The sequence below is a fragment of the Salvelinus namaycush genome, unplaced genomic scaffold, assembly GCF_016432855.1.
Source record: "Salvelinus namaycush isolate Seneca unplaced genomic scaffold, SaNama_1.0 Scaffold204, whole genome shotgun sequence".
Lineage (NCBI taxonomy): Eukaryota > Metazoa > Chordata > Actinopteri > Salmoniformes > Salmonidae > Salvelinus > Salvelinus namaycush.
In genome coordinates this window covers 272477-287519 of record NW_024058831.1, presented here as the reverse complement: position 1 = coordinate 287519, position 15043 = coordinate 272477, and the positions used below count along the sequence as shown (strand labels likewise).

Sequence of the window (15043 nt, the reverse complement as noted above, 5' to 3'; positions counted from 1 at the left end):
GACAGCAGTAGGATCTATGAAGGTGATATAAAGAACAGGAACCATGACAGCAGTAGGATCTATGAAGGTGATATAAAGAACAGGAACCATGACAGCAGTAGGATCTATGAAGGTGATATGAAGAACAGGAACCATGACAGCAGTAGGATCTATGAAGGTGATATAAAGAACAGGAACCATGACAGCAGTAGGATCTATGAAGGTAATATCAGGTAGCACTGATCTATCCAATGAATATAGGAAACACTGCTGAGAGGACCATGACATTGGTTAACCTTTGATATAAATCCCTATGCTGTCAGGTGGTTCCTTGTTAGTACAGTATGAGATGAGAGCCAGACAGGCAGATATAAACTCTATGGCTGTGCCAGGAACAGACTGAAACAGGCTTAACAGGCTAATGGTTTCACTGGTCCCATAGAACGGGATGCTACAGTACATGACAACCTAGATATGATGAATGGCCCATACTTGTCACTCAAAACTTCCTACATCGTAAACTATGCAGGCCAGCTGTGTGCATCAAATACCTGAGATACTGTTGTTTTGTTTTCCACATTGCTAAGATGTTACTGTGGCGTGTGGAGCGTGCATCAATCCTTCATCTGAGACAGCTAGAGTTCCCCTGAAGGAGGGTGAGAGAGAGAGGAGTGAGGAAGGGAGGGGTGTGGGAGGCAGGAGGAGGAGAGGGTTGATGTGCTCTTTATCTCTCTCTTTCTCTCTGGCGTGGTGACCCAGGGAATCATGAATGTAAAGGTTGTTAAAGAGACATGGAGGCCTGGAGGAGGCCTGGAGGAGGAGGCCTGGAGGAGGCCTGGAGGAGGAGGCCTGGAAGAGGAGGCCTGGAAGAGGAGGCCTGGAGGAGGAGGCCTGGAGGAGGCCTGGACAGACTGGACTGACTGACTGACAGCAGCTGGGAGGTAGAGGGGTGGGGGGTGAGACGGGGGAGATAGGGGAGGGAGAGAGAGAGGGGTAAAGGAAGAGATGGACATTGGAGAGAGAAAACAGATGGAGAGAGACAGGAAATGGAGAGAGAGAGGAGATGGAGAGAGAGGAGATGAAGAGAGACAGGAGATGGAGAGAGACAGGAGATGGAGAGAGAGGAGATGGAGAGAGACAGGAAATGGAGAGAGACAGGAAATGGAGAGAGAGGGGATGGAGAGAGAGGAGATGAAGAGAGACAGGAGATGGAGAGAGACAGGAGATGAGAGAGACAGGAGATGGAGAGAGACAGGAGATAGAGAAAGAGGAGATGGAGAGAAAGGAGATGGAGATGGAGAGAGAGAGGAGATGGAGAGTTAGCAAGCAACATAAGACTGACAAAACTGAATTGAATGGATTGACAATTTTAGTTAGTAAGTTTATAGATTTTGTGCCAATGATGAAAATCCCATTAACAGTACCGTAAAGCTACAGTACAGGTCCTCTTTATGTTAACTGAGCACCTTTCAGAATGAAGCCCCAGCCAATCCACTACAGTCATTACAGTGGCAGTCCCAGACTCAACACTCTCTCACACTGTTATTCCAAAACCTCCTCCCAAATGGAACAGAAAAATGAAAAGGTGCAGACATGTTTTTTTTAACATTATGACTAAGTTAGTTCTCAGCAGATCAGACGTGCACTGAGTGCAGCAGACATGTTTTGGAACTTGTATGTTTGTATTCGGATTTGAGTGGGTGATTTCTCCCTTTCCTTGGGGGTTGTCTCTTTAAGTGTCTGCCCAAACAAACAGACACTTGAGGAGTGGTGTGGTGGGACTGGTAAACACCAGGAATACAAGAGCATCTTGAAAAGCCCTCTCTCTCCCCCCATCTCTCTGCCTCTCTCACTGTCCCCTCTCTCTCTCTCCCCCATCTCTCTGCCTCTCTCACTGTCCCCCCTCTCTCTCTCCCCCCATCTCTCTGCCTCTCTCTCTCTCCCCCATCTCTCTCTCTCTCTCTCTCCCCCCATCTCGCTGCCTCTCTCACTGTCCCCTCTCTCTCTCTCCCCCATCTCTCTCTCTCTCTCTGCCTCTCTCACTGTCCCCTCTCTCTCTCTCTCCCCCCCATCTCTCTGCCTCTCTCACTGTCCCCTCTCTCTCTCTCTCTCTCTCTCTCTCTCTCTCTCTCTCTCTCTCTCTCTCTCTCTCTCTCCCCATCTCTCTGCCTCTCTCACTGTCCCCTCTCTCTCTCTCTCTCTCTCTCTCTCTCTCTCTCTCTCTCTCTCTCTCTCTCCCTCTCTCCCCATCTCTCTGACTCTCTCACTGTCCCCTCTCTCTCTCTCTCTCTCCCCCCATCTCTCTGCCTCTCTCACTGTCCCCTCTCTCTCTCTCTCTCTCTCTCTCTCTCTCTCTCTCTCTCTCTCTCCCCATCTCTCTGTCTCTCTCAATGTCCCCCCTCTCTCTCTCTCTCTCTCTCTCTCTCTCTCTCTCTCTCTCTCTCTCTCTCTCTCTCTCTCTCTCTCTCTCTCTCTCTCTCTCTCTCCATCTCTCTGCCTCTCACTGTCCCCGCTCTCTCTCTCTCTCTCTCTCTCTCTCTCTCTCTCTCTCTCCCCATCTCTCTCTCTCTCCTCCCCCCATCTCTCTGCCTCTCTCACTCCCCTCTCTCTCTCTCTCTCTCTCGCTCTCTCTCTCTCTGGTCGCAGATCTTGGCCAGTTCTCAGAGCCTCTCAGTGAGTCTTAAGTAGACCACACGGTTAAAGCAACAAACCTGCTCCCATGAGTAAACATAGAACAGACCAGACTCGGGTTCACAGACAGACAGACAGACAGACAGACAGACAGACAGACAGACAGACAGACAGACAGACAGACAGACAGACAGACAGACAGACAGACAGACAGACAGACAGACAGACAGACAGACAGACAGACAGACAGACAGACAGACAGACAGACAGACAGACAGACAGACGTATCCCTCATCCGTTAGACCTGGAGAGAGGAAAGGAGAGAGAGAGCAAGACCACTGTCTAAACTGAGAGAAAGGGATAGAGAGAGAGGAAGGCAGAGGGAAGGGAGCGAGCGAAAGAGTGAGATGGAAAGTAAGAATGCAGTAGAGAGAGAGAGAGAGAGAGAGAGAGAGGGTGAGGGCTGTCAAGGCTCAGCTCTGGTTTGTACCTCAGCCGTGACATGTGGATGTACAGTATGAAGATGAATGCAGCAGTGTATCGTCTCACAGTCAATAGTCAACACACTTTCAATTGACCTACAGTACCTGTTGCCAGTTAACTCAATGATAGACTGTCAAACAGACAAAGTCTGGCCTAAAGAGATGAATCATTTAACTCTATGGTCTGGAATAGTAAGCGCCTGAAGTTTTTCCTGGCCACATGACTTGACCAGGAAGAACTCCTGTCCCTAATCCCAGTGAATGATAGAAACATGGCCATGTTGTTGTTCTTCTCCATACAGAGGCTGAAGGCGGCGCTCGCGCACCACCCGGGAGCCATCGCCAACGGCAACATGAACAGCATGGGTCACATGATGGAAATGATGTCATCGCGGCAGCAGCAGGAGCAGGGGGGCGGCCACCACCACCTTCACCCCTCCCACCCTCACCAGCACCTGTCGGCTCCGCCCCACAGCCACGCCTACCAGCACCACCCCCACCATCACCACAGCGGCCACAGCCAGGGCGGGCACCACCACCCACAGGGCCACAACCCCCATCACAACTCCCACCCGCCTCATCTCCACCCTGGACACCCACACCAGACCTCACCCCCGCCTCACCTCCACCCTGGACACCCACACCAGACTTCACCCCCGCCTCACCTCCACCCTGGACACCCACACCAGACCTCACCCCACCCTCCACTTCATTCTGGACCAGGGTCACATTCACAGGTTAGCACTCACAAGTGATTCTTTCCCCACGCATAGGTACCGGAGCCAGAGGTAGAGGAAGGTAAATATCAGAACCATTCATGTATAGACAGAGGTTTATGAAGGTTTGTCACAAAACCAAAGCATGGCAAGTACCTACTAAAACCACATGTGAAGCCAAAAGCACCTACTTTAACCCAAACCATAACAGTTCAGTCCTGCACTTTAACAGTCTGGTAGACAGACAGCCATTAGTGGTTTGGTTTAAATGCAGTAGAGGAAATGACATTACAAATTCACTGTAAAGCGCCGGGGCTGGTCAGACACATTTTCCTTCAGCCGTGGGCCGTGGCCATACTGCCAAGAAGAGGTACCTGGCAACAGACACAAAGGTCAGTTTTTCCTTTGAGGTTGGTCAGCTGCAGATCAGTCTCAGTGGTCAGGAGGGTCAGTTGGAGGTTGTAAACTGTCTGGGCTCCAGGGCTTCACCCTTAATCTTAAATACCTCACACGCACTCGTTTGGGGAGTTTAGGCCTTTACTCTGTTAGGTTGCTATAACATATATACTGGGCTTCAGTCAGTCAGTCCAGTGGTCACAACATGTTCCAGGTGTTGTAGGGTTAGGATAATGTACAGACCAGGGCTTCAGTCAGTCAGTCCAGTGGTCACAACATGTTCCAGGTGTTGTAGGGTTAGGATAATGTACAGACCAGGGCTTCAGTCAGTCAGTCCAGTGGTCACAACATGTTCCAGGTGTTGTAGGGTTAGGATAATGTACAGACCAGGGCTTCAGTCAGTCAGTCCAGTGGTCACAACATGTTCCAGGTGTTGTAGGGTTAGGATAATGTACAGACCAGGGCTTCAGTCTGTCAGTCCAGTGGTCACAACATGTTCCAGGTGTTGTAAGCCTATAAGACTGGCCTGGGTTATTAGCACTAGTCATGGAGAGCTGACAGAACAAACACACAGCCTAGCATCAACTAACAATACATACTGTTATTGTCTTTGGTTTTCACCTATATTTGACATTGATTCAAACATTTGTCCCAGGACTGATGTTGTGATGTTGACATGGAAGTTAGTGATGTAAATTACAATAAGGTCAAAGGTTAACTAAGACCATTAATGTACATTTGACTGTTGAGCCATTAGGACCCCTCCCATGTATGTTCTAAATATATCCTTCTGTACCAGTAAAACATTACAACAACACTGGCTGTACACACAGCCGCCATCAAAGCAACTGGTACTTTCCACCATCCTCCTGAAAACAGTAATGATCTGAGGACTGAAAGCACTTGACCCATGCCAAGTATATGTCAGGACCAGTCAGTGGGCATACTGAGGGGTTTTAGAAAGCAAAGCAGGCTCTTTCTGACTGTGTGTCTGTGAGGGTTAGGCTGAGTGGAGGTGGGCGGTGGAAAACGGTGTCCTGACACTTCTTTAACAAGGCGAGCAGGGCTGCTCTGTAAATCAGTCCAGTTACTCACTCACCCACCCACCTGCTCCTGACTGACTGACTGACTGATTGACTGACTGACTGACTGACTGACGCCCTCAGATGGGGAAGAAGTGGTGGGGAGGGGGAGGGCACTTGGCATGGGCATAATTTTGTTTTTAGGGAAGTGGCCGTGAATAGTGATTTTAAACAGGTAGAGTAGGGAATGTGAATAGTGATTTTAAACAGGTAGAGTAGGGGCTGTGAATAGTGACATTAAACAGGCAGAGTAGGGACTGTGAAGAGTGATTTTAAACAGGTAGAGTAGGGACTGTGAATAGTGATTTTAAACATGTAGAGTAGGGACTGTGAATAGTGATTTTAAACAGGTAGAGTAGGGACTGTGAATAGTGATTTTAAACAGGTAGAGTAGGGACTGTGAATAGTGACGTTAAACAGGTAGAGTAGGGACTGTGAATAGTGATTTTAAACAGGTAGAGTAGGGACTGTGAATAGTGATTTTAAACAGGTAGAGTAGGGACTGTGAATAGTGACTTTAAACAGGTAGACTAGGGACTGTAAATAGTGACATTAAACAGGCAGAGTAGGGACTGTGAAGAGTGATTTTAAACAGGTAGAGTAGGGACTGTGAATAGTGATTTTAAACAGGTAGAGTAGGGACTGTGAATAGTGACGTTAAACAGGTAGAGTAGGGACTGTGAATATTGACTTTAAACATGTAGAATAGGGACTGTGAATAGTGATTTTAAACAGGTAGAGTAGGGACTGTGAATAGTGACTTTAAACATGTAGAGTAGGGACTGTGAATATTGACTTTAAACATGTAGAGTAGGGACTGTGAATATTGACTTTAAACATGTAGAGTAGGGACTGTGAATAGTGACTTTAAACATGTAGAGTAGGGACTGTGAATAGTGACTTTAAACAGGTAGAGTAGGGACTGTGAATAGTGACTTTAAACATGTAGAGTAGGGACTGTGAATAGTGATTTTAAACAGGTAGAGTAGGGACTGTGAATAGTGACTTTAAACATGTAGAGTAGGGACTGTGAATATTGACTTTAAACATGTAGAGTAGGGACTGTGAATATTGACTTTAAACATGTAGAGTAGGGACTGTGAATAGTGACTTTAAACATGTAGAGTAGGGACTGTGAATAGTGACTTTAAACATGTAGAGTAGGGACTGTGAATAGTGATTTTAAACAGGTAGAGTAGGGACTGTGAATAGTGACTTTAAACATGTAGAGTAGGGACCGTGAATAGTGATTTTAAACAGGTAGAGTAGGGACCGTGAATAGTGACTTTAAACAGGTACAGTAGGGACTGTGAATAGTGACTTTAAACATGTAGAGTAGGGACCGTGAATAGTGACTTTAAACAGGTACAGTAGGGACTGTGAATAGTGATTTTAAACAGGTAGAGTAGGGACCGTGAATAGTGACTTTAAACAGGTACAGTAGGGACTGTGAATAGTGACTTTAAACATGTAGAGTAGGGACCGTGAATAGTGACTTTAAACAGGTACAGTAGGGACTGTGAATAGTGATTTTAAACAGGTAGAGTAGGGACCGTGAATAGTGACTTTAAACAGGTACAGTAGGGAGTAGGGACCGTGAATAGTGACTTTAAACAGGTACAGTAGGGACTGTGAATCGTGATTTTAAACAGGTAGAGTAGGGACTCTGAATAGTGATTTTAAACAGGTAGAGTAGGGACTGTGAATAGTGACTTTAAACAGGTAGAGTAGGGACTGTGAATAGTGACTTTAAACATGTAGAGTAGGGACTGTGAATAGTGACTTTAAACAGGTAGAGTAGGGACTGTGAATAGTGACTTTAAACATGTAGAGTAGGGACTGTGAATAGTGACTTTAAACAGGTAGAGTAGGGACCGTGAATAGTGACTTTAAACAGGTAGAGTAGGGACTGTGAATAGTGACTTTAAACAGGTAGAGTAGGGACTGTGAATAGTGACTTTAAACAGGTAGAGTAGGGACTGTGAATAGTGACTTTAAACAGGTAGAGTAGGGACTGTGAATAGTGACTTTAAACAGGTAGAGTAGGGACTGTGAATAGTGACTTTAAACAGGTAGAGTAGGGACTGTGAATAGTGACTTTAAACAGGTAGAGTAGGGACTGTGAATAGTGACTTTAAACAGGTAGAGTAGGGACTGTGAATAGTGACTTTAAACAGGTAGAGTAGGGACTGTGAATAGTGACTTTAAACAGGTAGAGTAGGGACTGTGAATAGTGACTTTAAACAGGTAGAGTAGGGACTGTGAATAGTGACTTTAAACAGGTAGAGTAGGTACTGTGAATAGTGACTTTAAACAGGTAGAGTAGGGAGTAGGGACCGTGAATAGTGACTTTAAACAGGTACAGTAGGGACTGTGAATAGTGACTTTAAACAGGTAGAGTAGGTACTGTGAATAGTGACTTTAAACATGTAGAGTAGGGACTGTGAATAGTGACTTTAAACAGGTAGAGTAGAAGTATAGAACCAGGAGGGTACAACCAATTCAGCTAGGTTAAGACTTTCATGAGATGTTAGAGTAGACGAAACATGGAAATGAGACATGGTTGAAGTCCTTCTTAGTGACCTGTAAATGCGGAAGACACATTTCAGTTGAAGGCATTCAGTTGTACAACTGACTAGGTATCCCCCTTTACAACTGACTAGGTATCCCCCTTTCCTTTTCCTTTCCCTTTGTGTGTGTGACCTCGTTCTCTCTCTCTCTCTTTCTCTCTCTAGTTGTCCCCGGCGGCCCAGCAGATGCAGCCGAGCCAGACGATGCAGTCTCCGACCCCTAGCGGTGGGCGCCGCAGGCGGACGGTGGACGAGGACCCTGACGAACGGCGGCGGAAGTTTCTGGAGAGAAACCGAGCGGCGGCCACGCGATGCAGACAGAAGAGGAAAGTATGGGTGGTGTCACTGGAGAAGAAGGCTGAAGAGCTGACCCAGACCAACATGCAGCTTCTGGTAGGATATATGTGGACTAGATGGTTATGTCGCAAATACCACACTAGTCCCTATTTAATGCACTACTTTTGACCAGGGCCCATAGGGCCAATAGAGCTCTGGTCAAAAGTAGTGAGCTTATATAGGGAATATGGTGCTATTTGGGACGTGTTGTAGGTCTTCACATTAGACTTTTATGTTCAAAAAGCAGGGAGATGTAGTACATAAGTTCTCCACTGCAGGGCCACACACCTTTGATGGGGCAGGTGCTCAGAGTGAAAACACTTGTTCTGCTACTGACAGGGGTGACCCGCAGCTGACCCCTTCCCTGAAAAGACACTAAACATTTAATAAAAAGTCATTTGTTTGAAAAAACAGCATTTCACTACACCTGCAATAACATCTGCTAAATATGTGTATGTGACCAATAAAATTTGATTTGATTTTAATCAAAAGGGACCTTTTTTTCATAAGAGGGCAAAAGGGCAGATGCTCCAGCACCCCTAGAGCTCCATCTGTGTACGTGCCTGCACCCCTAGAGTTCCATCTGTGTACGTGCCTGCACCCCTAGAGTTCCATCTGTGTACGTGCCTGCACCCCTAGAGTTCCATCTGTGTACGTGGCTGCACCCCTAGAGTTCCATCTGTGTACGTGCCTGCACCCCTAGAGTTCCATCTGTGTACGTGCCTGCACCCCTAGAGTTCCATCTGTGTACGTGCCTGCACCCCTAGAGCTCCATCTGTGTATGTGCCTGTACCCCTAGAGTTCCATCTGTGTACGTGCCTGCACCCCTAGAGCTCCATCTGTGTACGTGCCTGCATCCCTAGAGCTCCATCTGTGTACGTGCCTGCACCCCTAGAGCTCCATCTGTGTACGTGCCTGCACCCCTAGAGTTCCATTTGTGTACGTGCCTGCACCCCTAGAGTTCCATCTGTGTACGTGGCTGCACCCCTAGAGTTCCATCTGTGTACGTGCCTGCACCCCTAGAGTTCCATCTGTGTACGTGCCTGCACCCCTAGAGTTCCATCTGTGTACGTGCCTGCACCCCTAGAGTTCCATCTGTGTACGTGCCTGCACCCCTAGAGCTCCATCTGTGTACGTGCCTGCACCCCTAGAGTTCCATCTGTGTACGTGCCTGCACCCCTAGAGCTCCATCTGTGTACGTGCCTGCACCCCTAGAGTTCCATCTGTGTACGTGCCTGCAACCCTAGAGTTCCATCTGTGTACGTGCCTGCACCCCTAGAGCTCCATCTGTGTACGTGCCTGCACCCCTAGAGTTCCATCTGTGTACGTGCCTGCACCCCTAGAGTTCCATCTGTGTACGTGCCTGCACCCCTAGAGTTCCATCTGTGTACAGCATTCTAAATCAAGTTTAGTGAATTGAATTGAATGCTGCTCAACTCTTGTAAAAGTTAGGTAGCACCCATCTCCAACCCAGACCTTCTTTCTTTCTCCAACTCTACCAATGGTTGTTTTCCTTTCATCCACACGTCTCTGCTTATCTATAGTTCAGATCATGAAGACCAAACACTTTCAATGTGTTTGATGTTCTTTCAACCTGGGAGGAGAACTGCTCCACTAAACTCAGACATACTGCCACTCTCCCTTGTTATAGTTATAGGGGCTTGTTGTAATTCAGTCTTTTGTTACGTAGGGGCTTGTTGTAGTTCAGTCTGTTGTTCCGTAGGGGCTTGTTGTAGTTCAGTCTGTTGTTCCGTAGGGGCTTGTTGTAGTTCAGTCTGTTGTTCCGTAGGGGCTTGTTGTAGTTCAGTCTGTTGTTCCGTAGGGGCTTGTTGTAGTTCAGTCTGTTGTTCCGTAGGGGCTTGTTGTAATTCAGTCTGTTGTTCCGTAGGGGCTTGTTGTAATTCAGTCTGTTGTTCCGTAGGGGCTTGTTGTAGTTCAGTCTGTTGTTCCGTAGGGGCTTATTGTAATTCAGTCTGTTGTTCCGTAGGGGCTTGTTGTAATTCAGTCTGTTGTTCCGTAGGGGCTTGTTGTAATTCAGTCTGTTGTTCCGTAGGGGCTTGTTGTAGTTCAGTCTGTTGTTCCGTAGGGGCTTGTTGTAATTCAGTCTGTTGTTCCGTAGGGGCTTGTTGTAGTTCAGTCTGTTGTTCCGTAGGGGCTTGTTGTAGTTCAGTCTGTTGTTCCGTAGGGGCTTGTTGTAATTCAGTCTGTTGTTCCGTAGGGGCTTGTTGTAATTCAGTCTGTTGTTCCGTAGGGGCTTGTTGTAATTCAGTCTGTTGTTCCGTAGGGGCTTGTTGTAGTTCAGTCTGTTGTTCCGTAGGGGCTTGTTGTAGTTCAGTCTGTTGTTCCGTAGGGGCTTGTTGTAGTTCAGTCTGTTGTTCCGTAGGGGCTTGTTGTAATTCAGTCTGTTGTTCCGTAGGGGCTTGTTGTAATTCAGTCTGTTGTTCCGTAGGGGCTTGTTGTAATTCAGTCTGTTGTTCCGTAGGGGCTTGTTGTAATTCAGTCTGTTGTTCCGTAGGGGCTTGTTGTAATTCAGTCTGTTGTTCCGTAGGGGCTTGTTGTAATTCAGTCTGTTGTTCCGTAGGGGCTTGTTGTAGTTCAGTCTGTTGTTCCGTAGGGGCTTGTTGTAATTCAGTCTGTTGTTCCGTAGGGGCTTGTTGTAATTCAGTCTGTTGTTCCGTAGGGGCTTGTTGTAGTTCAGTCTGTTGTTCCGTAGGGGCTTGTTGTAATTCAGTCTGTTGTTCCGTAGGGGCTTGTTGTAGTTCAGTCTGTTGTTCCGTAGGGGCTTGTTGTAATTCAGTCTGTTGTTCCGTAGGGGCTTGTTGTAGTTCAGTCTGTTGTTCCGTAGGGGCTTGTTGTAGTTCAGTCTGTTGTTCCGTAGGGGCTTGTTGTAATTCAGTCTGTTGTTCCGTAGGGGCTTGTTGTAATTCAGTCTGTTGTTCCGTAGGGGCTTGTTGTAATTCAGTCTGTTGTTCCGTAGGGGCTTGTTGTAGTTCAGTCTGTTGTTCCGTAGGGGCTTGTTGTAGTTCAGTCTGTTGTTCCGTAGGGGCTTGTTGTAGTTCAGTCTGTTGTTCCGTAGGGGCTTGTTGTAATTCAGTCTGTTGTTCCGTAGGGGCTTGTTGTAATTCAGTCTGTTGTTCCGTAGGGGCTTGTTGTAATTCAGTCTGTTGTTCCGTAGGGGCTTGTTGTAGTTCAGTCTGTTGTTCCGTAGGGGCTTGTTGTAGTTCAGTCTGTTGTTCCGTAGGGGCTTGTTGTAATTCAGTCTGTTGTTCCGTAGGGGCTTGTTGTAATTCAGTCTGTTGTTCCGTAGTGGCTTGTTGTAGTTCAGTCTGTTGTTCCGTAGGGGCTTGTTGTAATTCAGTCTGTTGTTCCGTAGGGGCTTGTTGTAATTCAGTCTGTTGTTCCGTAGGGGCTTGTTGTAGTTCAGTCTGTTGTTCCGTAGGGGCTTGTTGTAGTTCAGTCTGTTGTTCCGTAGGGGCTTGTTGTAATTCAGTCTGTTGTTCCGTAGGGGCTTGTTGTAATTCAGTCTGTTGTTCCGAAGGGGCTTGTTGTAGTTCAGTCCGTTGTTCCGTAGGGGCTTGTTGTAATTCATTCTGTTGTTCCGTAGGGGCTTGTTGTAGTTCTAGGAAGCAGACACTCAGAGATACAGACAATTTTCAACCATAAATCAAAACCAGCCCCTGAAATGATGTCTGTCTTTTGACATTCCTAACAATAAGCTGGTTCATTTATTTGCCGTAGTTTTATTCAATTCCAATTAAGATTGAAATCTTAATCCTGTAATTGTACATGGTTTTAGCAATGATAATAAACGTAATCGCAGTAATGAATGTTTATTGTGAGTTTTGCAGTGAGGCTTAAACAAGCTATTTTCCTTTTATAAAAAATGTGCCTTTATCAAGAATCTATTCAACAACAAAAAAAGCTGAATTTATTCACCAAGCAAATATAATCACTCAGTCCAGCTAACAGTAAATCTCTCTTATTGTGCTCAAAATGTGTGTAGGCTGGGTAACTGTAAAGCACTTTGTGGAGACTGCTGATGTAAAAGGGGCTTTATTAAACACATTTGATTGCTTGTTTTCAGAATGAGGTGACCATGCTGAAGAACGAGGTGACCCAACTCAAGCAGCTCCTCCTCACCCATAAAGACTGCCCCATCACCACTCTGCAGAAAGACCCCCAAGGTTACCTCAGTGAGTAGCTTGTTCGCGCACGCACACACACACACACACACACACACACACACACACACACACACACACACACACACACACACACACACACACACACACACACACACACACACACACACACACACACACACGAAACCCCGAAACACACACACTCATCCCTGTGCCTTATCACTAGTATGCAGCTAAACCTGCATAGAGAACCTTCCCAGTTCTCCAGCCATACAGCCATACAGTGTCCCAGTTCTCCAGCCATACAGCCATACAGTGTCCCAGTTCTCCAGCCATACAGCCATACAGTGTCCCAGTTCTCCAGCCATACAGCCATACAGTGTCCCAGTTCTCCAGCCATACAGCCATGCAGTGTCCCAGTTCTCCAGCCATACAGCCATACAGTGTCCCAGTTCTCCAGCCATACAGCCATACAGTGTCCCAGTTCTCCAGCCATACAGCCATACAGTGTCCCAGTTCTCCAGCCATACAGCCATACAGTGTCCCAGTTCTCCAGCCATACAGCCATACAGTGTCTGTGTGTATGAGTCATAAGCAGTCCTGAGGTTAGGGTGTTCAGTCCAGGGTGGTGACAGTCAAGACATCCTGTCCCACACTCACCGCACTATGAGGACATATGGATCCTGCCATGTGTATCACACAGGGTGTACGGATGCTGGCAGGAGCCACGCTGTTTCATGGATGTGGGGCAGAGAGGCACTAGGATAGCACCTGGCCTGGAAGTCTGGTACTGGTCATCACCACCCCAGAGTATGAGGCCTGTTTTTCCATCAGAAGTGGACCGGAGCCATAGAAATAAACCACAGCTCTTGGTCGCTGCAGAGATTCCACTGAAAAAAGATGTCACTGACTGCCGACCGGCATCCAAACTCCCATGTCCCGTCCCGCCGGTCCCGATCCCCCTGCTGGTTATTGGACTGTTCCACAGCAGCAGAGTATGACATCAGAACCCCACCCTCTGATATGGATAGGAGTGACATTTCCATGTAATTATGAGAAGGCAGAAGGCCCTCCCTGTGCTGTGAGGCTTCAGCAGACAGGCAGAGGAAAATCAGGCTCACTTCCCCTCGCACTGCCCTGCTCTCAATGGCTCCTTGTTTAGAGGAGTAGACTGGGCTGGACTGACTGACTGGGAGAGACTTGCATTGATAAGCCCAGTCTGTCTGTGTACAGATGTCACTCCTAGTATGTTGTGGAAATGTATCAAGCATGTTTTCAAAGGGATAAAGTTTTTTTTAAATGCATGTTTATTTGACCCTTTTCATACATAGGACGCAGCTACAGTAACGGGTGGATAATTGATAACCTTTCAGACAATTTACAAAGCGTCTACCTTTTCAGACAGTAGAATTCTGCTCCGGCATAGAATGTTCTATTGTTTCCCTGACAACAATAAACATTGATTGATGGGGCGGCAGGTAGCGTAGTGGTTAGAGCATTGGACTAGTAACCGAAAGGTTGCAAGTTCAAATCCCCGAGCTGACATGGTAAAAAAATCTGTCGTTCTGCCCCTGAACAAGGCAGTTAACCCACTGTTCCTAGGCCGTCATTGTAAATAAGAATTTGTTCTTAACTGACTTGCCTAGTTAAATAAAAAAAAATGCTTTTGTTTTTCTGCAGTTTTTTATGGTACATGTGTTTTCTTTCTACTAAATGTATTTTAGTAATATTTGTCAGTTATTGTATTTAACAAACTTCAAAGTACTTTTCTTAGGAGCGAGTGGTCTGAGCGCAGGCAGATGAAGATCATTTGATTGACAGTTCTGGTTGCCTAGTGATGGATGTTAGCCCGGCTTCAGAAGCGGCAGTTAAATGCCCGTTCAGTGGTGCTTCAAAAGTAAAGGTTTCGTGGAGGTTTTAAAAAGCTGCAGTGTAACCTTTCAGACAGACAACAAACATGCCGAAGCCCAGGTGCTTTCAATGCGCCTCATTCCATTTGTCTGAAAGGAGTATATGATAGATGTTACGTTGGAAAACATAATGTTCAGTGGTTTAAACTGTACATAGAAATATAACGATTCTATTTTTGGTGAAAATGAAGAGGTTGTTAACTGTTGGAGGTTGTTGCACCGTGTTTGTTTAGATAAACAGACATCTAGAGAGAGTTGTTCTATTGAGGGTTTCATGTTCACTACACACCCATTCATGTTGATACAAACACTGCACTCACACAGACATGACACACATCCCCTCACCCTGCGTGTTGTCCTCCTCCCCTCAGGTCCAGACAGCAGTCCAGCAGGCAGCCCGGCCCCAGCCTGCTCCCAGCAGCAGGTCATCCAGCACAACAACATCACCACCTCCAGCACAGCTGTAGGGGGCAGCACTGTGCACGGCCTGCCCAACCACCGCACAGACATCAACCCCATCCACTAGAGACAAGACAGAGAGAGACTACAGTACCCCCCCAGTCCGTACCCCAAACCCCCAAGCCGTACCCTCCGCCCCCAACCCCTACCTCCAGTCCGTAACCCCAGCCCCCAACTTGTACCCCCAGCCCGTACCCGTACCCCCAGCCCCATCCCATCCCTGGTCTAACCCCCCTTCCCTGGCTCTCTGAGGGCTGTCTGTCTGTCAGTACGGGACGGGCGGCATCACACACTGCCTCCATCTCCAGGACCGGGTCCAGAGAAACCTCTGGAGGGAAAC

The 15043-nt window shown here is 47.1% G+C and overlaps 1 protein-coding gene across 1 annotated transcript; it reads left to right on the top strand.

The window, feature by feature from the left end:
- The first annotated feature begins 3364 nt into the window (after positions 1–3364).
- On the top strand, positions 3365–14770 carry LOC120038026 (cyclic AMP-responsive element-binding protein 5-like). Its single transcript, XM_038983970.1, has 4 exons — positions 3365–3829; positions 8022–8249; positions 12277–12385; positions 14616–14770. The coding sequence occupies exons 1-4, from the start codon at positions 3365–3367 to the stop codon at positions 14768–14770; spliced, it is 957 nt and encodes a 318-aa protein (XP_038839898.1).
- The last annotated feature ends 273 nt before the right edge of the window (positions 14771–15043 follow it).